A 23,527-nucleotide genomic window follows, 5' to 3' on the forward strand; every position below is an offset into this window, starting at 1 on the left:
CCCAGATCAGGGGTTGGCAACCTTTCATTTATTCACTCTATTTTAAGGTTTTGCGTGCCAGTAATACATTTTAACGTTTTTTGAAGGTCTCTTTCTATAATATATAACTAAACTATTGGTGTCTGTAAAGTAAATAAGGTTTTTAAAATGTTTAAGAAGCTTCATTTAAAATTACATTAAAATGCAGAGCCCCCCAGACCGGTGGCAAAGACCCGGGCAGTGTGAGTGCCACTGAAAAATCAGCTCACGTGCCTCCTTTGGCACACGTGCCATAGGTTGCCTACCCCTGGCCCAGATCCTCAAAGGTAATTTGGGTCCATTGGAGAGTTAGGTGCCTAAATATTTGAGGATCTGGACCTATGTGAAAGCCTTTGGCTAATATTTGATACATGGCATTAGGCCAACTTCTTTAGAGTAGAATCCAATAACATGAGGTAAGAGTGGGCTTACTGTACACTGAGTGACCACAGATGGAATTAAGAACCTCATTTATTAACTGTCATATCATCCATAACATTTTTTCCAGAGGACTGAGCACTGGATTAGGAGTTGGAAAGTCCTGTCTCTGCCACCTACTCACTGTATAGCCTTGGCAAGTCTTTTCACCTTCTGTCTCAATTTGTACTGTCTAAAATGAAGATATGACTACTTATGCACTCACTTCAGAGGGGTGTTCTGAGAATTAGTGACAGTTGATTGTGTGCAATGCTTTGAACATGTAAAGCACAATATAGATTATTATTTGTATTACAGTATCACCCACAATTCCCAATCAGGATCAGGACCACAGAGTACTGTACAAACACTTAGGATGACACAGTCCCTGCCCTGAAAAGTGTATGCTCATTATTATAATTAAATGTTTTGAAGCACGTACTGTACTTACATGCAACATTGTTTTTAGAAACAAACAATTTATGGAAGCCAAGGAGTTCACTGGAAATTGCACTTTCCATCAAAACCTCTCTTTGTTTTCACAGAAGCAGTGTATTTTCTGCCAGACTGTGTGATTCAGAATAATTAAACCTTCCATTCTCACACTTAATCCACAGGTTGCATCAGATTTCCCTTCTATTGTATGCCTTTAAAGTTCTAGATGACTTTGTAGGCTTACACAGTTTTTTGTTGTAATTCTTTACTATGCAGTTTCAACTACAGGTGCAGTTTGGAAAGGGTAAAATATAGTGTGAACTATAGTCAAATTATTAATGGGCAATACGTCCAGTGTAATTAAATTAACAGTATGTCTCATCTGAACAAGGTTCTATGCGTTTCTAGTTCTTATGGACTTTACAATGTATCTCCAAGACTTAAAACAGAGATTGGGAGACTTTAATTTGTAGAAATATAGATAATTTTGTAATATAGCCATTCTGGCCATGATATTTTTAAGATGGAATGTTAGCATAAATCTGTGTAGTCACAGCTGATGGTCAATTTATTTTACAACCTGCCCATTTTTCTAAATATATATGCCCTCCTCTCTTTCGTGATGGGGGAAGAAGAGGGTTTTTCACAAGGCCTGTAGTAGGTGATACTTTTCCTTTTGTCACTTGATTCATATTCAGATGTCTACTATGGTAAGCAAAGATGACAGAAGCATCACCTAGAGGAATGCTCTTCTGACAGATTTAGGGGGAATTCTTGAATACTTTTCATGGTTCAGTATCTTCACAGTGTGATTTGAATTGGTTTGATAATTATTAATGTTTGCAGTGTTGTAATCATGTTGGTCCCAGGATAATAGAGCAACAAGGTGAGTGAGGTAATATCTTTAATTGAACCAACTTCTCATCATGAAAGAGAAAAGCTTGTGATCTTATACAGAGCTCTTCAGACCTGGGACAGAGTGTCACAGCTAAATAAATGAAGTGGACATTTAACACCCCTGCAGTAGTAGTCCTATTTCACCTTGAATGGTCTATTCTCTTATGCTTAACAATCTGTTCCACCTTGTATTTAGCTATGTCTACACTGCAATTAAACACTTGTGTCAGGTCCATGTCAGCTGACTCAAGCTGCGGGCCTATAAAATTTCAGTGTCAGCCTGGGCTGAAGCCCAGGCTATGAGACCCTCATGGCTCTAGTCTGCAATTTTATAGCTCTGCAACCTGAATCAGCTGACACGAGTCAGGCATGGGTGTTTTATTGCAGTGAAGACATACCCAGAGTGCTTAGCTCTTCCTAACTGGCTTTTGAAAAATGCAATGTTAAAAATATTCTTCCACTGAAATGAACTGATGGTCTGAGATCATTGTTAGTGGATAGGTACTACTATTGGAATTGGTACTGGAGCTGGCAGTTTCAGCTCAGTTTCAATGCCTGTGTAGTCCTTGCTATCTCCCTACCCTTGGAAGCAGTTCCATCAGGACAGAATTGAGGTTGCAGAGCAGTAAGGGAAAGGTTGCAATGTCACTATGTGCTGTACTTATTCAGTAGAACAACTTCAGTCTCTAGCATCACATTGCCACTATTTTTCACCATCTCAAATGTTCACTTAAAATTGTTTAGGATGGTTTATTTGTTTTAACAAAGAAAAACTTTTCCACTGTTTAAATGACTTCAATTTTTAAAGCCTACTTTGATATGTAGGACAGCCTCAAAAAATGTTAAGCCAAAATCCTACTGTGAGAAGTAGCTTTTTCATACCCAATGGTACTGACATGGCTATTTGTGTGGGAGCATCATTGAACTGTCAATATATTTTTGAGATGTAATTGTTTCCCTGATTTGGTTTTTAAAATGTAAGTTACTGCCTTATGAAAAAACCCACTTTCCAAAACTAACTGAAATTTGTGTAATAATCATTTAGGCAATTTTCTTTTTAAGATTAAGCAATAAATGATATGATGTATTACTGAATAACAGTTCAAGTATAGGGCATGTTGGGCAACAAAGATCTTTTCTATTGTACAAGTCAGTGTTCCCACTGCAAAATATTTATAGTTAGAAACACTAACTTTTCAGAAGTATATTATCCATCTCAATGAAAGCTGGGCCTGAACCAAACCTTGCTGTGTGTGCTTAGGATCTGAACTCATATGTCAATTTTTCACATCACCTGTTTTTATAAGGGGACAGCCAAAATCCTTGACCTGGACACAGTCCCAAACTCAAAAATTAAAGTAGACCAGTGTGCCTCAATATCCCACCCAGTGTGCTGGTTTCTAACAACCATTGGTTTGATGCTCCAGTCATTACTCGGGTTCGGAGTCTCATTAACTTCAATAGGTAACCACACCCCTGCTCCAGGCATTCTACAAGGTCTGTTCTGTGTACCCAGCCTCAGCAACGATCACTTCTGAGTCCAAGAGGAGACTAGAGAGAGAAGGACTTATCAAAGGAGATGGTCTGCAAGAGCAAATAGGCAGGGAAGATAAAACTGCAGACAGAACCAATTAGTCTGAACACTCAATTACTAAACACCCAATGGTGATAATAGGATTGTGACATCTAAGCTGAGTTGCCAACTCTCCCCCTTTTCTTTCTCTTTTCTCTCCACCACAATCAGCTCAGAACAAGTCCAAGCCAGCCAGAACTTGAATTCAACTATTAAAGATGATGACATGGTGCTAACATGCCTTTTTTTTTTTTAAATTAGTACTAAGAGACACCTAGTGGAATTTTGAAGGTGTTATCTTGTTGTGTTTAATTTGACATTTCAACAGGGGGGAAATGAGTTGGTATATTTTGGCAATAGAAACACAGCATTAGCACCTATTGATTATGGGCCAGAACTGGCTCTCATTAGGTTTTTCCATTGACTTCCAAGGGAGCAGCAGCAGGCCTAACACTTTTCTCCACCTGTTTCTTAAACACTGGAAATAACTACATGATATTCCCTTTGGTGAGTTACCAATAGAGTGATCATGATTAACTTGGCATTTGCCAACAGCTGACCACAGTTATTTCCCTTTACAACAGAGGGGGAAATGGTGGTATGGCTAATAGCACTGTGGGCCAACTGTTATTAAATGCTGAATTAAGGGTGTTGTCTGCTGTAAGGGCAACACTGAGAGACCTTCAAAAACAAATGTTAAAATGATACATTTGATTGGTTCAACCAGCATCTGACAGTGGTGTGGTAGGGAATGGTCATTTGCAGTGTTAGTGCCACAATGGAAACACAAGAACAGTCCGACAGATTAATCTTAATTGTTAAGTGTTTAAAATGCTCAATAGCATAGGAGTAGCAGCAGAAAGTCTACCTGCCAAGATATAATTATGTGATTCTGGCTGTTCTCATTCTCTCCTTTGTAAGTTGGAAACACACTGAGGACCCCTGCAGCCAACAGCCCTTCATTGCTCCTTTTCTCCTATGATTGTCAAAAGAGGTAGGAAGCAATAGCTTTAGCAAAAGAGTGAAAGGAGAAGAGCTCTCATTTCTGACTGAGATTCCAGGCCATATGAAAAGTTAGAAAAGGTAGATTTTGTTTTTAAATTCTGCTGCTTCTGGCTCACAGAGCATCAATTGTTGTGCCTACAGAGGCAGCTGCATCCAACCCAGCTTTCTCCCCTAGTGGGAGAGTAGGTGGCAGTAGTGGTCACCCTCCTGTCCCGCCCTGATACCAAATGGCAGGACTATCTACCACCTGTGGAGGATGAGGAACTCCGGTGGGCCAGCCTCTATTCCACCCTGGTCCCACAGGCCGCCAGGGATATTGGTTGGTGGCTCCTCCATGGAACCATGAGCATGGGCATGTACCTGGCACGGTTTGCCCCCATCCTTGACACCTGCCCCTTTTGCAATGTGAGGGAAAATCTGGCGCTCACTTATCTTGAATGCGCCAGGTTGCAGCCCCTATTCTGGCTCCTCCAGAACCTTCTGTTGAGGTTCTGGCTGCACTTTTCCCTACTCCTGTTTATATTTGCATGCTCTGTCTGGCTCCACAAAGTCACAAGACCTCCTCGTCAACCTCCTCCTGGAACTGGCTAAAGTGGCTGTCTTCAACACCAGGAAGAGGACACTAGATGATGGGGTGCCCTGCAACTGTGGGGCCTATTTCTGCTCCTCTCTGGTCTCATGCATCCAGGCAGAGTTCCTCTGAGCAGCGTCCACTGGCTCCCTAGACAGCTTTGAGGAGCAGTGGACACTGTTCAGGGTTCTCTGCTTGGTGTCCCCCTCTGGATCCCTGGTTTTGAACCTGTGACCTTCACTCCTGACCCTGTTATTCATTCATTGTCCCCTGTATTCAGTTGGTTCCCAGGTCCAGTGATCCCTCCTGCAAGGCTGGGGAAGGAGCCTTTAGATGTGGGCGGGCTTGTGCCCACCCACCTCCCAGGATTCCAATAAGGCCACCTGAGTCTGAAGGGGGAAGTCAGCTTTAGACTCCAACCAGGACTTTATGGGACCCTTGCCAAAAGGCTGACCAGCCTGTTGCCTCCATGAATGGCTCCACTCTCTTCTGGGGCTGCAGGGAATGGTGGGACACTTGCCCTGTGTCCATCCACCACCTTGCCTGCAGTCTATTTCAATAGCAGAAATCTAGGCATCATTTAGGTCTAGAATTCCCTACTGTAACATCACAACATTGTTATGCTCAGAGCTGGACAAAGGCCCTAATAAAAGGGCATCATACATAACTTCAGTGAATGTACGTAAGAAGTGGCTAAATGTTAAGGCAACCGGTGAAAAGGGAAACATGACTAACACTCTTGCCTTCATTCCCTTTGTATCTGTCTACACATTTATGAGATGGTGAAGCTTAAAATAAGCGAAGAGCAAGAGGAGGGTGGGTCAGGCAGCCTTACTGAATGCTAAGGAAAAGCTGGTTTTATAACCATCTCTCCTATGCTCACTCTGTCTCCAAGTGTTTTACAGAGTAGAGAGCTCAGTTTCATTAACATAGTGACTATACAGGCAAGTAAAAGCAGCTATTATTCACTCACTGATGACAGTGCATGCCCAGCCTTGGACAGTAGCGCCAGGTTAAGTGGGAACAGAAATGTTAGCCAGAATACCAGACTTATCCCCATCTCCTTTCAAAAAGTGCCAGGCACTGAGGGAACATTTTACATGTCATGTATACCAAAGTTTTCTTTATAAATCATAAAGAAGAAAAAAAGGGCACATGCCCAGTTTTATTTGCAGCTCACCTTTAAATAATGTTTTACAGATAATAGTAGAGTACCTTTTATCTGAGGATCTCAGAGCGCATTCAGCATTATATCAACTAGGCAGTATCCCTATTTTAGGAATGAGGAAACAAACTCACAGAGATTAAACTGAATTTCAAAGGTTACACAGCAAGTAGATGGCAGAGCCAGAAACAGACCTTAGGAGTGCTGACCTGGGCCACATTAGAAACTACTCATGTATGTAAAATTTGGCCCATGCTCAAATACCTTGTTAAATTAGAATCTTACTCTGCTGTTCCAATCACTAAACCAGATGAGTTAGTCAATTCTATGTAAATAAAAAATATCTTAAGAACAGAGCCAATTAGCATTATAAAAATGTGAATTTATTACACAATAAAATGAAAATTTCGTTTTTTTCACATGTGCCAGAGACTATAAAGATTTTTGCTTTCAGTTCAACATGTTAGATAAAAATCACATGCAGACCATTCATTAGGCCCAGTCAAATTTTATATGGGCACACACATTTTCACACAAAAGCACTGACCCAGGTTTCTATGATTGGAGGGATCATATCACTTGTTATTTCCAAGTACTCAGACAATCTTTGGGTATATGTGAAAATATTAATGAATCATGAATGATTAATTATTCAAAAATTAAAACCCCAAAGTCCAATCTTTATTTTTACATTTTAAGTTTCAGCCGTGACCATGTGAAGTATGTGACCAGTCACACATCATGAATAACAAATAGTGAATAGCTGAAGCAAACTATTCAGAATCATGAATAATACAGCTTGAAACTTATTTGTCCAAACTAATTTGGGTTTGATTAATTACAGATATAACTGTTAATAACAAGATAAACCAGCTCTATAGTCTGTTCAGACACTGGAACCATCTTGATCTTCAGAATATACTCCTTCCTTGAATGTTGTGTTTGTGGAGCCACTATTAGGTCAGTAGTATAAGAGCGGAGAGTGGTCAATCCACATCTTCAAGTACAGGCTTCCCTTCCTTACTTTCTAGATTGGAAACCTGTAAGTAAACAAGGTACAGAAGTAAAAACAAATTTGCATTTAATTTCTGCTATTAATTTTAGATTCACACAAGGAATTGGGGTAGTGAACAATGAACAGAGGAACAATAAGCCATAGGCCAGATTTTCAGTTATGTCCAATAAGCACTGGAAACAGCAGAGAAAGGTGTATGCAAAGGATCTGCAACCACCCTCAGTCCCTGATCCTTCTGACAGGTTCTGTGTCAGCCCCAGGGGAGGCTCCAGGCACCAGCGCACCACGCATGTGCCTGGGGCGGTAAGCCGCAGGGGGCAACCTGCTGGTCACCGTGAGGGCGGCAGTCAGGCTGCCTTTGGCAGCATGCCTGCGAGAGGTCCACCAGTCCTGCGGCTTTGGCGGCGGGTATGTCGAAGGCGCGGGAACAGCGGACCTCCCGCTGGCATTCCACCGAAAGCTGCCTCACTGCCGTGCTTGGGGCGGCAAAATACACAGAGCTGCCCCATGTCAGCCCATACGCCAATCACCTCACAGCTGCTCTAAATTATGCCAGCTGCTCAAGGCCCCAGGGGCCATTTTGGAAGCCAGGTAGTAGTAGAGTGCAGAAGAGCTCTGGCCATGGAGGGTGGCATCAAAGCTGCACCACCTGGGAATTCCCTCACACTGGTAGATCTACCAGGGCGACATCCCCTTTGTGCTGGAGGATGAAATGAGCCATAACTGCAGGTCTGGCGAACCTGAATAACACCATTGTCTCAAGCTCTTGCCAATTAACATCTTATCTCTTGGCTTTGTGCTACAAATACAGGAACACAACAGTCAACACGTGACATTGTCCTGGAGGATGATTCTCTTAGGAATTACAAGTGTGTGACCTGCGAGTGCAGAATTTCCAGGCCAAGGGAAACCCTTAGTGCACTCACTTCCCAAAATAGACCAGCCTTGCCTTGTAGTATTATAACAGGCCCTGTGATGGGGCATCTGCCCCACACTTGGCTCTAAGGGGTTAATAGAGCCCTAGGGAGGCTGCACCAGAGGCAGCCAATCAGAGAAGGGCTAAAGGGAGCAGCCAATCAGGGTCAAGCAGGCCCATATAAAAAGGGAACTGCGGGGCACAGAAAGGTAGTTCTCTGCGGGGAGCCCAGGGAGGAAGGACTGTGTCCCTGAAGGGCTGAGAGAATTGCCAGCACCCTAGACAGAGCAGTGCTGCTAGCAGGGGCTGAGGGAGCGAGAGACAGCTCCTGGCTGAGTGCTGGGGTTTGCAGGTGGACAGTCTGAGGCAAGGATAAAGAGGATGCTGTGGCCACGAGGAAGTGGCCAGACAATATACTTCAGTAGCCACTAAGGGAAGTGTCTGAACAGCAGACTGTAGGTCCCCCGGAAGGGGGGAGCACAGAGTGCAGCATAGCCAGAGCCTGTGTTGCTGAAGAGGACACCGCGGTCCTTGGAGAGACGAGGGTCCTAGAACAGGAGTGATGGTGGCGAGGCACCACCAGAGGAGGGCTAATCCCCACAACAGCCAGCAGGAGGCACCACAGTGCAGAGTGAACCCTGTAACATGCCCTTATTTTTGAGTCTCATGAAAAACTTTCTGAAACAGTTACCAGCACAGGCTGCTGCTATAACCTACTGGATAAGAAAAAACTTAAGGAATGGATTTTTTTTTTAAACTGTCTCCCCTCTTTGCACACAGTTTGCAATGGCAAATACCTGCAGGCGCAAGTAATATCACAGGGAAGCATATGCCAATACACTGGGTCATTACAAGTCTAAGTGATATTCACTGTGCCCATAAATATTTATAGGCACAAAAAGAGAGGCCAGATTTTTATAGTCTGATCCTATAAAAATATCCAATCCAGCTCCCACTGAAGCCAAAAGGAGTTTTGCCCTATGCTTTAATGGGAAAAGGCCCAAAATTATGAGTTGTGGGATGGGGCTAAAAAGGGAATACACCATATGGTACCTTTTATCCTAGGTTTCCAGGGAGTCAGATACTATTACAGCATGCCTGACATTTCAGAGAGGTGGGAATTAATATTTTATTGCATACGTAAACACAGTCTTAAAAGCAACTGAAATGTAAAATCTTTGGCAGTGAAAATGCCGATGTGTTAAAATTCCTCAGCCAAGCACTTTTATGGTAAGAGAAAATGTATTGAAATAAATGTTAAGGTTGTGACCAAAGCCCACAGAAAGCCAAGCAACTCATAGTCACAGCTACCACTTGATCCTCTACACACCTCACCGTGTCAGTCTAAAAACAGTTGCTATATCCAGGCATACAAGGTCAAATTAATCCTGGGTGTAACTCCATTGACTTCAAGGTTCAAAGAGGGGATTGCTGTAAAGGCAGATGGGCAGACACCTACACACTGAATTTCCCAGCTCTTATTGAATTTGTCACACCATTTTAGGTCCCAATCCTGCAATCAGGTCCGTGTAGACAGACTTCTGTTACTGTGTGCTGGCCTGTTGCTCTGAATGGGCAGGGAGTTCATAAGCATAGATCAGCGGTCCCCAAACTTTTCAAGGTTGTGTCCCTCCTTAAGCCTGTCTCTCCCACCCCCGGGAGCTGTGGCAAGGGACATGGCTGTGGGGTGGGGGTGGGGACACCCAGACCGAGGTTAAAAGGAGCCCCGGCCAGGCCACATTTTGTGCTGGGGATGGGCTGGAGCAGAGCTGGGTGAGGAGCAGGACTGGGTGGCACTCCCTCCCTGCCCTTCCGTGGAGGCTGACCCAGGCCACGCCACACTCCCCTAAACATTCCTCCGCACCCCTGTTAAAGTAACAGTTACAGTTACTATGCTCTCCTAAGAATTAGATCATAGGAATCTCGTCTATGTAGATATACTGGATCTGGGCTTATCGTATCACAAATGATTTAAAACAAACCTAGAGAAGAAGTGAACTATGCTTAGTAATAATAAAGTAATAAGTAATAATTGGAGATATACCAATCTCCTAGAACTGGAAGGGACCTTGAAAGATCATCGAGTCCAGCCCGCTGCCTTCACTAGCAGGACCAAATTTTTGCCCCAGATCCCCTAAGTGGCCTCCTCAAGGATTGAACTCACAACCCTGGGTTTAGCAGGCCAATGCTCAAACCACTGAGCTATCCCTCCCCACTTACCTGTTTATCTATAGACCTGAACTGCCATGACCAGGTGGAGTTGTAAAGGAAAGGTCTCAGGTCAAATCGGTTGTCCTCAGGACTGTAGTTTTCAGCATGATAGGCAGGTGTGAGGGTGGTCATTTTATGTCTGTTAATTGAGTACATCCTGAAAAAATGCTTAACCTTGGATGCCACCTGGTGTACAAAACACACAGTTTCAGGTCAACTGAAATTTCTCAGAACTTAAACACAATTCTAGATGAGCAAATTACTCTGGATAGTGAGAATTCACAAATCCAAATTTATATATATTAGATACCACTACTAATGTACTTACCACAGAGGAAGCTAGCTATGTAATATGCATTTAAAGTATCAGAATGCACAAAAGTGTCACAATGAAACACACATCTGTACTATTTTCCTGTAAACGTTTCTTATAAGGGAGAAGATGGATATCCCAGGGGTTGGGGCACTGGCCTGGGTGGGAGACCCAAATTTTATTCCCTGCTCTGCCACAGACTTCCTGTGTGACCTTGGGCAAGTCGCTTAGCTTCTCTGTGCCTCAGCTTCCCATCTGTAAAATGGGAATAATAGAACTTCCCTACCTCAGAGAGGTCCAAGAAAGGGCACTGCTGGGATAAAAGCAAGTGCCCATTGAAATGTCATGGAAATGACACCCCTCCAACCAACTCTGTCACAGGATATGTGGACATGGATTTCTTTTAGGTGTTTTGAAAATCAAGAGCCACCTTCTCTTCTGCAATATATTCATGGCACACCCATTAACTTCGTGGGGATTGGGCGCATATAAGGGAAGGCAGAATTTGGCCAGGCATGTATATATCTAAAAATAAACAGTTCCCTTCAGAATACCTAACTGTTGATCTAACAGTCTGCAGTACAGACAAAAGGCCAGAATCACTCTAGGATCCGTGCACCAGATTGTACTAGCAGAGAAAGGTTTTCTGAGAAGCAGAAAACAGCAAAACGCAACACAGACAGTGGGCAGTGTGTGATCGGTGTCAGCTGTCAGGTTTCCCCAAAGAGATTTCTCTTGAAATTTGGTCTTTTCTCCTTTAACCTCTCTAGGGTATTTCTAAATACAAGAGACTGATTAAGCTGTTCCTCTTAAGTTATGAAAACTACACATGATCTTTTTCCAAGAGCAAATTCTGTTAAATACAAGATTTTTTAAATTTTTACCTCTCTTGGGGTACAGATCTCCTTCCACATATTGATCAGCTTACAAAACATGCTGTAAGGTCCAGCCTTGGCCATCTTCCTTAGTTTGCCATAGACTGAGAGCTCTGTGTATGTCATCCCCATATCTTCCTGAAATATCATATACAAAAAGGGCACTGAAAATGTATAACATGAGTCAGAATGTATTATTTTATAGGGGATGGTAATAAATTCAGTTAATCAGAGAAATACTAAATAGAAAATCCATCTCCATTTAAAATAAGGACTGCAATGAAATTTCAGAATTTTTTTATGGGAATATATTGCATCTAGCTAGCAAGAGAACTTCTTGAATAAAAAGGATTTTTCCTTCTGTGGTACTTGAACACAGGCTTCATATCAGCAAGATAAACTTAGATGTTGGCCTTCTGCCTGAAGACAAGAAGCTAAATTCTGCCCTGACTTACCCTCTGCTTTCCTAGAAACACACTACAGTTCCCTAGAATTTAGACCAGCCTGGATTTCAGGGGTGTTCTGTAGGTTTGAACAGTGATCTCATATCCAACTAAATAAAGAAAATGAAGAAACAAAGTTCTGGGGCCAATATTTCCAAAAGTGACTAGTGACTTTGAGTGACTCCCATTTTGGGGGATCCAACTTGAGAGGCCTTGAAGGGGATTGATTTTCAGCAAGGGCTATGAAATACATACCCCTTACAAATATCTTGAGTGGAGCTCCCAAAACTCAAGGCATCCAAAAACGCATTACTTTTGAAACTCTTGGCCTGTATAAACAAGCCTGGTGCCAGATATTAATGTTTACAGAGCTGTTTTGTGGAATGGCTTATGAGACCATTCAAAAGGAGAGAAACGTATCTTAGTCATAGTTTGGAGACGGGCAGCAGGGCCGCTACTGAACAAAAAACAAGTTGTGAATAAGGCTTACCAGAGCATTTTTTAAAGACACTGCCCATTACCTCATCAGTTTGAGACACTTGTCCATCCGCAAGGGGCTCTAACTCTGCAGTTGGTGGAGCTGATATAATACTGTGTAGGAAAAACCAATCATGTTAGTTGACTGGCCTGCTAAATATCAAGTGTTTTATTTAAGTCCATTTCAGGAGCACAACCTGCAAAATGATCGTAAAAAGAAAATGGAACATCTACTAGACTACTGCCATTTGTGCCAAAAGCTCTCCCAGGTGCACAGGGTGATGCTTATTGTAAAATCATAGTTATAATATATTTTCCTGAGTCAAGTCTGAGTATAAATAGAATAAGGACCTCAGGATTCAAGCACAGCAACAATCAGTTCTGCAACTGAAGTTTTCAATAGTTTGTGCTAAATTCACAGAAACAGCAAGTCTTGCATCCATCTAAATGCCTGTCCAGGCTAAGGCTGAAAAAGAGCATAGCCTTGCCTACAATGAGTTTTTGCCAAGAGTCTCTCACTGTTGAAGCTCCCCTGATGGTAACAACATTGAGAAAGCTAGTAAAGAACAGCTCCTGAAGCTGACCATATTAACACTGTCCCTTTTAAATAACATAGTGTAAAAACGTAGGCAGTCACAGCAGCATTGTCTCCATTAGCACCCTCAACCAGCTGGTGTTAGCAATGATAGAAAAAAGTTGCCATAAAATAAAGCCTAGTGTAGACACAGCCCTAGTAGGAATCATGTTTAAACATAGTTGCTAGCACAGTTATGGCATAACTTCCTTGACAAATATTCACTTGGATTTATTTTGCAAGAACCATAATATATCCTTGTTTTAAAGCTATGCTAAAGACTACAACGTTTTGTAAGGTATAGATGGCCAATATTAATAGTGCTATTAGGATGCCTGGTTTTCAGAGAAAAATCTCTGTCCACACTGATCAGGAAAAATATACTTGCTGCAGCCACATTTAAACACAGAAGTTATTATTATTTATCACATGTATTACAGTGGCGTAAGAGGTTCAGAACTGGAGTTCCATTATGTTACACATGTGCACACACTGTAGGAGAGGAAGAGGAGTATGGATGCTAAAACAGGGCCTAAAAATCATTACTTGACCACTCACCTTCTGAGTGCTGTAAGCTGGAAGTTTTCCATACAATACTGTATGAAACTTCTCAAGTCAGTCTTGCTGATTCCACCAACAGGATTGATATCGGCACTGGAGCAATCGTACTTAGTCAAGTATCCGTGAAGACTGAAAGAGAATAAGGAACTTTATATAACAACCACGATTATAAAGATAGGGCCTTTTATGTTTTCATGTGTATTTATAAGGCTATCATTTTTTTAAAGTCACTGGGACATTAAGGGGTAAACAGATTATTGTTCGGATGTGGTAGTGCTAACTCTAATGACCATTATATCTCTGACAGGGAGGTGATAATATTTTAATACCTACTGCAACTGCAGTTAGCATTGTATGTATTACAAGTGATTTGCAAATAAAAACAAAATGAAGACTGTATTTCCTGAAGCAATGTAGGCTGACTGCCTCCCAGGACTGGCACAAGCCACTTCTTAGGGCCCTTCCCTCTTGAGGTCTCAACTTTTCTGGATAATTCAACCAATCAGAGACCACCTTCTTGGGAAATCAGAAGGGTAAGTAATTTACAGGATACTCTGTGGAGAGCAGGGCCGGTGCAACCATTTAGGCAACCTAGGCAGTCGCCTAGGGCGCTAGGATTTGGGGGGCCGCATTTTCTTCGACAGCGACCACAGCAGCTGGATCTTCGGCCACGCCGGTCGCCGCGGCATTTAGACGGAGGGAGCTGGGGCAGGGGAGTGCAGGGAGGGCCGCCTGCAGCAAGCAGGGGGTGGGGCAGCACGCAGGGGAACTCCCCGCCCCAGCTCACCCCTGCCCCGCCGCTTCACTTCTCCCGCCTATCAGGCTTGCAGCGCCTAAGCTCAATGGTGCCACAAGCCTGGGAGGCAGGAGAAGAGAAGCAGCGACAGCGTGCTCGGGGTGGAGGCGGAGCAGGGGTGAGCTAGGTCTGGTGGGGCGCCTCAGAGCAGAGGGGGGGAGCTGCCGCGGGGAGGGGCGCCTCAGGGTGGGGGCTCGGGGACAGGGGAGGGCGCAAGGTGGAAGTTTCGCCTAGGGCGCGAAACATCCTTGCACCGGCCCTGGCGGAGAGGCAAGATGGTCCAGTGAATAGGACACTGAACTAGGACTTGGGAGCTGTGGGCTCTTCCTCTGAGCTTCAGCATGACTTTGGGAAAGTCTCTATGCCTCTATTTGGACTGTAAGCTCTCCGGGCAGGGACAGTTTCAATACAGTATGTGTCTGTACAGAGCCTGGACTAAAAGGGCCCTGATCTTGATTGGGGTCTCTAAGGTCTACACTGCAACATAAGACTATGCTTTAGCCCAGGCTTAAGCCCACCCCCCCTCGTGTCTACACTCCAATTACACTGACCCAGGGTCCCAGGACTCTGCAGAGCTCTAGGGTCATAGCTCAAGTGAAACCGGGACCCAGGGTCCAAGCCCTATTGCTCTGCTGTGTAGATGCAGCGCTGCTTGACTTGGGTCCTGGGAATCATCCAAAAGTCTCTCACAATTCCATGGGACAACTTCTTTAGTCCTCTCTATCCCAACAATCTGCAGTCCACTCTACTGAAAAGGGAAGCCACTCCACCATACCCTTGGCCAACAGTAGCAGCTCAGGTCAGCATTAACCCATTCTCTTCTGATCACCCATCTGCAAGCACACTATCAGAGAGCATCCTGGATTTGCTATGGGTTTGGTGGGCTATTCAAAACTTCTGTAACAACATTCCCTCAATTCTCCAGCATGTAAAACATGCAGGGCAGGCAGTAAAGTTTTCCCACAGTGCATCACAGTCCTATGGCTAGAGTGACCACATTACAGGAGACTTTGGGATATGGTAACTTTGACTCAAGTCTGTGCACTGCAGTGTGGATGCCCGAGCCCTAGGTTACAGCATGGGTTAGACAACTCAATGTAGGGTTTAAATACAATGTAGACACTTAAGCCCAGGGTTCTGTAACACAAGTCAGCTAACATGAGTCCCACGAACCCTGTGCGTACTTAAGTATGTCTGATGTTGTTTTGTATTACATTGCAGTATATTGACGCCCAACTCCCCCATTTACAACTTGAGGATCTGCAAAATGTAAATCTAATTTGGATGCCTCCACCAACCAATTAAGCAGCGCATTTCACACAAAAACAACTAAAATACTGTCTTTCTTACCTCAATAGCAACTAAAATCCCACTTTGATGCCCCACCTTACTGTGACAAAGCTACTAAGATTGGTCCTGATTTTTTAAAATATATGGCATGGCTTCCAAAGTTGTTGGGGTTTTTTTTTTGTTTTTGTTTTTTTAAATCTCTAATAATAAAAGCATTAAAAAGACACAAAATATTAGCTTCACTTTCATTTTCTATTTACTATATGGGTCACTTTCGCTACTGAAGATTGCTGAAAAAGGAACAGCTGTTATTTTTATCAAATTACTGCACCAATTCTCTAATGGGCATCTGAAAAATGTCTACTGATTTGGTTCAGTTCATGTTTTCATTGATTCCAGTACAATCATTTTATTCTTAAAATTAATTATATTTTCTGGGGCATTGGTATATACTGTCATCCAGTGGAGTTACAAAAGACTGCAGTGACTTTGACTCCTGATGACTTGTTAATAGATTTCTAATATTCACCCACCTTTCGTCCACATTGGCTGATCCGAGCACTAGAAGCCCACCAGGCATCCCACGAGCCCAATGACTCAGCTGAGCAAACAAGTAGGCAAGGACCATTCTTATTCTAGCCTACAAATCAAATTGAGAAATAAAGCAGATTTACAAAGCAAACTACTTTCTCCTTCATAAAACAGAATTCAAAGTCAAATTCAAACGTCCACTAGGAACTACCGTGAGCCCAGCATACTTCAGAACTAAGCCACCTTTAGAACTCCAGTCTCTACAGCTGACTAGCGAACACCGCAACCCAGTGTCACTTCATACCCAAATGTTAGTATAAGAAGGGTTATGTGGGGTGGTTCCTTTGGGGCAACAAAAGCATACCTGCACATTCTGTAGTGCCAGATTTTCCCTGCTGCTCCCTCCATAGACACGAAACTGGGGAGATCTGCCCATCACCATACTGAAAATCCCCACAATGGCTTTCACTGCCACATCTATGTTTAGATTTATATGATAGCTGCGAAGATTATAAGCACAAGTAAGTCAGTTTGCACACGTACGACTAGGTAAAACAGTATAAAACAAATGATTTTAACTTTGTTTTCCTTGTGTGAAGAAAATAATCAAACCCTCAATTCTCTAGCATGTAAATCAAGGACACAGGAGTAAGGCACTAAAGCAGGGGTGGGCAAACTTTTGGCCCGAAGGCCACATCGGGGTTGCAAAACTGTATGGAGGGCTGGGTAGGAAAGGCTGTGCCTCCCCAAACAGCCTGGCCTCCGCCCCCTATCTGAGCCCTCCCACTTCCCGCCCCGACTGCCCCCCTCACAACCCCCAACCCATCCAACTCCCCCCACTCCTTGTTCCTTAACCACCCCCTCCCAAGACCCTAACCACCCCCTCAGGACTCCACCCCATATCCAACCCCGCTGTCCCCTGACTGACGCAACCCCTATCCCCCGGCCCTCCGACAGGCCCCCCAGGACTCCCACGCCTATCCAACCCCAACCCCCCCCATTCCCATCCCCTGACCGCCCCTCCCCCTGCGAACCTCCGCCCCATCCAACCACTCCCTGTCCCCTGACTGCCCCCAGAACCCCCTGCCCCATATCCAACCCCCAGCCCCCTTACCATGTCACTCAGAGCGGCATGTCTGGCAGCCGCACCGCCCGGCCGGAGCCAGACATGCTGCCGCGCTGCCCTGCAGGAGCACGCAGCCCCGCCGCCCAGAGTGCTGCCCACACGGCAGCCTGGCTGCGGAGGAGGGGGAACAGCATTGGAGGGGCCAGAGGTAGCCTCCCCGGCCAGGAGCTCAGGGGCCGGGCAGGACATTCTTGCGGGCCAGATGTGGCCCGTACTTTGCCCACCTCTGCACTAAAGCCTACCACCACCTCATATCTGGCTTCTAGACTTGGGGAGCCTGGAGTGCAGACTTTTCAAGTTCAGTTGACTGGTTTCCCTGTTCTTCCCCCAATGTTTCTAATGCCTACCCCCACACATACACTCAGGTATTAAAGGCTGTAATAGTCTACTTACCACCTTTATTACTCTCATACTGGTCTTTTAGAAAACCTGAAATCTTAACCGCAACATTATTTAATCCAAGTATTTCTTATTCTATACCTGCCTATTTGTTCAGCCAACAATTTGGCCCTGTTGTATGTATCCTGGGAGGAGTTCTCGCTAGCCATGTAACAAGTGGTGAAGATATGTCCACAGAATTCCTGGGAATCCTCAGGAGTATAGGTCTCATCATTCACTATCCTACGTACATCAGCCAACACATCTTGATCTGCAGACAATCCAGTAAAAGTAAAATGAGAAATCAGATGAAGCATCACAGATACCTTGTACTACTGCTAATAATACTTTGCTCTTCCACAGCACCAATCATTAGAGGATCTCAAAGCACTTTATAATCATAAAGGAACTAAGCCTCACAACCACCCTTCACAAAATAAAGTAACACTTCATTTGTTGGCATTTCAAATGTCCTCAATTCCATTAAAGAGAATTATTGAGTTTGCTGCTGGTTTTGCATCTATAAATATAAAAAAGTCTTGTCCCATGTATTACAAAGAGGCTTCATAAGGATGAAAGGACGAAATGCTAAGTGTATTAGCGCAAAGTTTATGGACTTCTTCAACCCAATTTCAGGGCTTAACTTTCCTTAAGCACATGTGTGAGACTTAAGCGCAGCTTAAGAACTGTGCTGGCCGACGTAGAGTTGAATTTCACCCAAAACGAACACACTCTCCCACAATAGACTGGAACACCAGGCCCAAACATCCCAACGTTTGGATGATAAATCCAAAGACTAATCCAGATCCATGGCTACGTATTCTGTGCACTGCCCATAAGTGAAGACATGCACTACACATGTAGCTACACACGGCAGGGAAAGGCTCTGGCAGTGGGATGGTGGCAGGGCAAGGCTCTGGCCGCTCCCCTCTGCCGGAGCCCTTCCCTGCTGTCTCCTGCTGAAGCCTTTCCCTGCTGCTCTTCCCCCTCCTCCCCACACAGCAGCTTTACACGGTGGCAGGGAGGCAGTGAGACACTACACGGCTAAAAATAGCAGTGTCCACATGGGAGGCACTACTCGGGCATATGGAGAGCCCATATGTAGAGTACACCCTCAAGGTTCAGGCATGTAGGGCACTCTATTCTAGTCACCTAAGCCATGCCTCGCTATTTACACTGCTATTTATACCCCCGCTAGCAGGCATGCTGCAGGTGTACTCCACACGCCGTAAGTGTAGACACAGCCTGAGTTTCATAGCTGACCAAAACCCATAAATACAATTTGGAGAATCTTTGAAATCTGGATCCACATTTTGGCTGGGTTTCTCAAAAGGTGTCTAAGGCAATTAGCTACCACACTCCACTGAAATGTAGCGCTTGGGCCTGCTCTCTAAGAACATGACCGGTATGTTGCACCTTATGTACTGTACTAATGGCTAATATTCATCCACCTCTAACCATTAGCAAGCTTGGTTATTTTGACAAGGACACACACACACCCCAACTTACTTCCATTCTTGACTGCGAGGCAAACCTGGCGACACATGGAGTATACAATGCAAGCTGTAGCAGAGCTGTCAATTCCACCACTAAGCGGTAGAAAAAATCCTGCCTTAAACAGCAAACAATGGAAAAAGCTGTAAGAAGTGCCATTGTAAAAACATATTTTACCCTTCAGAAACAATATGTTGAGCCCATTCCTGTGTCCCTCCCTCAGGTGAGTTATGCATACTCCAGCCAGCAGGGCCAGTCAAGCCTGGTAGTACTTAGTTGGAAAACAGATCTAGCAAAGCATTTCACATCCTTAACACTTTGCATTGGCTAACCAAGCCAAGTCTCAGGTTAAACCTTTTACTTTGATGGCTAGAAAAAGCTGCTGAACAGGTCCTCACCTACTAGCGTGGTTAAGGAAAGCTAATGAAGAAGGATGGAGTTCTTAGCATCCAATCCACGCTGTTTAATTTGGATCATTGCTTAATGTGATCTTCTGCTTATTTCAAAACACGATCTTTGGAATCAAACCACTAGTATGTGTGTTTGTCACTTTTTTTTTTTTGTCCATCTACTTAAAATGGCTTTTGAGAAGATGGAAGGTGATCATCAGAATTATGCTGGCAAGGAACGGTAAAAGCAATTACCTTGTAATGGATGCTGTATGTTTTCTTTATAGTTAGGGACCACCTATTTTTAGAGAGCTGTAACTGACTAGTACTTTTTCATGTGTCTCTGTAGGCTCTCAACAACTACTGAGATTTCATCTGTGTGTGTGTTAGCAATGGTTGAATATGTTGCAGATGCAATAAACTGTTGTTGTGGGTTAAATCTTAAATTCACTGTCCTATTCATCAATAGTTTACATGATGGTCACCCTCCATTTTCATGTTACAGGGAAAGCATGAGTAATACGCCTCTCCCAATAACAGCCATAATGGGCCCAGTCTTACTCCCACAGAAGTCAATATGAGTTTTCTACTGGACTTCAATGGGTGCAGAAGCAAGCCCAGAACTGGCAAGAATACAAGCATCACAATTCAGCACTTGTGTGATGTACGGCATAGAGATACGCATGATGAAAAGAGGGCCCAAAACCAAGCAGAAGAAAAAAAAAAAAGTCAACAGCAACATGAATGCACAAAGAAAACAGATTCATGAATGAAGCTCTTAGAAGGGATTTCTCTTGAGAGATCCTAAACAATCTAGCCAGATTCAGTGCTGATTTACACCGTACACAATTCCACTGACTTTAATCAGATTGCCAGGGTGCAAGTCAGCAATGAATCTGGTGTATTGTTTCTGGGTACAGGGTAGAAAGGATGTTTTTATCATGCCATTAAAAATATGTTGCTTGCAGGAAACTGGAGCACCAACTTAGGTTACCAAAAAAACCAAAAAAACCAAAAAAACAACCCCCTTTGTTAATGGGAGTTTCGTTATTGAATTTAAAGAAAGCAGTACTGAGCACTAACAGATTTGAAGAGAACAGTTAGACACACCTTGAATAAGTGCTTTAAGCTTGAACCGAAGACACTAGCAAAAAGTCTCACAGAATAATCTTGCTCTAAAGAGATGTAGGTAGACGCAAGCTACCTATACTATTCTTATGGTTAAAACATAGAAAGAAAATGTTGAAAAGAGAGTTCTTACCTGATTACTGCGTCTTAAGTAGTCCCAAAGCCAGCATGCAGGGCCAAGGCTGTAAGTTACAAAATATAAATATTAGGGCTGTCGAGAGATTAAAAAAATTAACCGTGATTAATCTCGCACTTAAACAATAATAGAATACTATTTGTTTAAATATTTTGGATGTCTTCTACATTTTCAAATATATTGAATTCAATTACAATACAGAATACAAAGTGTACAGTGCTCACTTTATAGCTATTTTTATTACAAATATTTGCACTGTAAAAAAACAAAAGAAAATGTATTTTTCAATTCCCCACTTACAAGTTGTAGTTGAACTTACAAATGTAGAATTACGTACAAAAAAACTGGATTCAAAAACAAAATAACGTAGGCTCTAAAGTTTTACAAGTCCACTCCGTCCTACTTCACGTTCAGCCAATCGCTCAGACAAACAAGTCTGTTTACATTTGCAGAAGATAATGCTGCTCACTTCTTATTTACAATGTCACCTGAAAGCAAAAACAGGCATTCGCATGGCTCTGTTGTAGCCGGTGTCATAAGATATTTACGTGCCAGATGTGCTAAAGATTCATATGTCCCTTCATGATTCAACCACCATTCCAATCCAAAGCAATACGGACTGACACATGTTCATTTTCATCGTCTCAGTCAGATGCCACTAGCAGAAGGTTGATTTTCTTTTTTGGTGGTTCAGATTCTGTAGTTTCCGCATCAGCGTGTTGCTCTTTTAAGACTTCTGAAAGCATGCTCCACACTTCATCCCTCTCAGATTTTGAAAGGCACTTCAGATTCTTAAACCTTGGGTCAAGTGCTGTAACTATCTTTACATTGGTACCTTCTTTGCGTAAATCTCATATTGGTACCTTCTTAGCATTTTGTCAAATCTGCAGTGAAAGTGTTCTTAAAATGAACAACATGCTGGGTCATCATCCGAAACTGCTACCACATGAAATATATAGCAAAATGTGGGAAAAACAGAGCAGGAGATGTACAGTTGTCCCCCAAGGAGTTCAATCACAAATTTAATTAACAAGTTTTTTTTTAAACACGTGTCATCAGCATGGACGCATGTCCTTTGAAATGATGGTCAAGGCATGAAGGGGCATATGAATGTTTAGCATATCTGACACATAAATACCTTGCAATGCCAGCTACAAAAGTGCCATACCAACGTCTGTTCTCACTTTCAGGTGACATTGTAAATAAAAAGCAGGCAGAATTATTTCCTGTAAATGTAAAAAAACTTGTTTGTCTTAGCCTTTGGCTAAATGTGAAATAGGACTGAGTGGACGTATAGGCTCTAAAGTTTTACATTGTTTTGTTTTTGAATACAGTTATGTAAAAACAAAAAAATCTACATTTGTTAAGTTGCACTTTCACGATAAAGAGATCACACTAAAGTACTTGTATGAGGTGAGTTGAAAAATATTTTATCATTTTTAAAGCGCAAATATTTGTAATAAAAATAAAATATAGTGAGCACTGTACACTTTGTATTATGTTGTAATTGAAATAAATATATCTGAAAATGTAGAAAAACATCCAAAAATATTTAATAAATTTCAATTGGTATTCTATTGTTTAACAGTGCAGTTAATCGCAATTAACTTTTTTAATCAGGATTAATATTTTGAGTTAATCGCATGAGTTAACTGTGATTCATTGACAGCCCTAATAAATATTCCAGAACAGTTATAAGATAAGAACTATTTCATATTTAAAAATCCATCCTTATTGATCTCCTTTGTTTAGGACTTTGCATACCATCAAGAAATAATGTTAGTGTCCAAATTTTTTTTAACCTTACCAATAAAGTATGCAACAGACTATATTTTTATTTTAAGTAAATTCATTTCCCCACCTCATTTATGCCTACCAGATTTCTTCCTCAGGACTATGATATCTCCACTGGATTGGCTCACAGGTAGGTACACATATATCATCAGAACATGACAGAGCAAAATTCACTTTTATTCTGGGATAGGAATTCACTTTGCTTGCCTAATTAATAGAATAGAAAATTTGGGAAGTCATCAGTTTTAATGTAGCATTTATCTATAAAAGCATTACATGTTCACGGATAATACAGCCTCTGGAATACTGCAGAAGCCAAAGTATTTCAACAGTCTCTCTTTCAATAATTGAAGATGTGTTGACTCAATGACTTATTGAAATTCATCAAAGAGCACAAGTTCAACACATTTGAAGAATTCTTACCTCTAAGTTACGACATGAAATTTCTGCCCTGTAACTTCGAACATCTTCCAAATCCAGTGTAGCAACCAAGACTTCCTGGTGAAAGGCATTTAAAATTAGACATCTGACACAGGTACAGAATGGCTTTCCAAACCCAAATGTACGGGACAAAGAATTGTTTAAAAAGGAATACAAACATTTCCACTGTAGATATTTCCTGCTCAATCTACTCATGAGCTAAGACCACTGACTTCAACAGGATTCCTCACATGAATTAAATAAGAACAATTTATACTGAATGCACTAGACAATAGACTATCCCACAATCCCTACATGAGAAAGTTCATACTGACTTAACAAGTTTCTTGTTTGCATAAGGGTTTGCAAAACTGAGCCTATAATTATTACACTCTAATTGACATCTTTGTGTCCAATTGCTTAAATAAGCACATATAAACCAGCAAGGACTGCTCCTCACCACAGTGATATCCAAACCTCCAGGCCTGGTCTACATGAGGATTTTCAGAAATTCTTCCCCTCCTGCAGTTCCATCACTGCAGGCAAAACAAGAAGTGCTAGTGAGGATTGGGGGCAAGC

At 42.7% G+C, this 23,527-nt stretch overlaps 1 protein-coding gene across 2 annotated transcripts in view; it reads right to left on the reverse strand.

The window, feature by feature from the left end:
• Positions 1-6,097: 6,097 nt before the first annotated feature.
• NADSYN1 (NAD synthetase 1) overlaps positions 6,098-23,527 on the reverse strand; it is a 28,553-nt gene continuing 11,123 nt past the window's right edge. For both annotated transcript variants that reach the window (XM_039539009.1, XM_039539010.1), the window contains exons 10-21: positions 22,952-23,026; positions 22,611-22,735; positions 20,732-20,780; positions 19,097-19,199; positions 17,690-17,858; positions 16,448-16,583; positions 16,086-16,192; positions 13,464-13,595; positions 12,376-12,445; positions 11,421-11,549; positions 10,233-10,409; positions 6,098-7,121 (exon numbers count right to left, since the gene is read on the reverse strand). In XM_039539009.1, coding sequence (XP_039394943.1) covers positions 7,068-7,121; positions 10,233-10,409; positions 11,421-11,549; positions 12,376-12,445; positions 13,464-13,595; positions 16,086-16,192; positions 16,448-16,583; positions 17,690-17,858; positions 19,097-19,199; positions 20,732-20,780; positions 22,611-22,735; positions 22,952-23,026 — 1,326 coding nt within the window. In that variant the 3' untranslated portion in view covers positions 6,098-7,067. The remainder of the gene's footprint in view (positions 7,122-10,232; positions 10,410-11,420; positions 11,550-12,375; positions 12,446-13,463; positions 13,596-16,085; positions 16,193-16,447; positions 16,584-17,689; positions 17,859-19,096; positions 19,200-20,731; positions 20,781-22,610; positions 22,736-22,951; positions 23,027-23,527) is intronic.

Source organism: Mauremys reevesii, linkage group 4 (assembly GCF_016161935.1).
Source record: "Mauremys reevesii isolate NIE-2019 linkage group 4, ASM1616193v1, whole genome shotgun sequence".
Lineage (NCBI taxonomy): Eukaryota > Metazoa > Chordata > Testudines > Geoemydidae > Mauremys > Mauremys reevesii.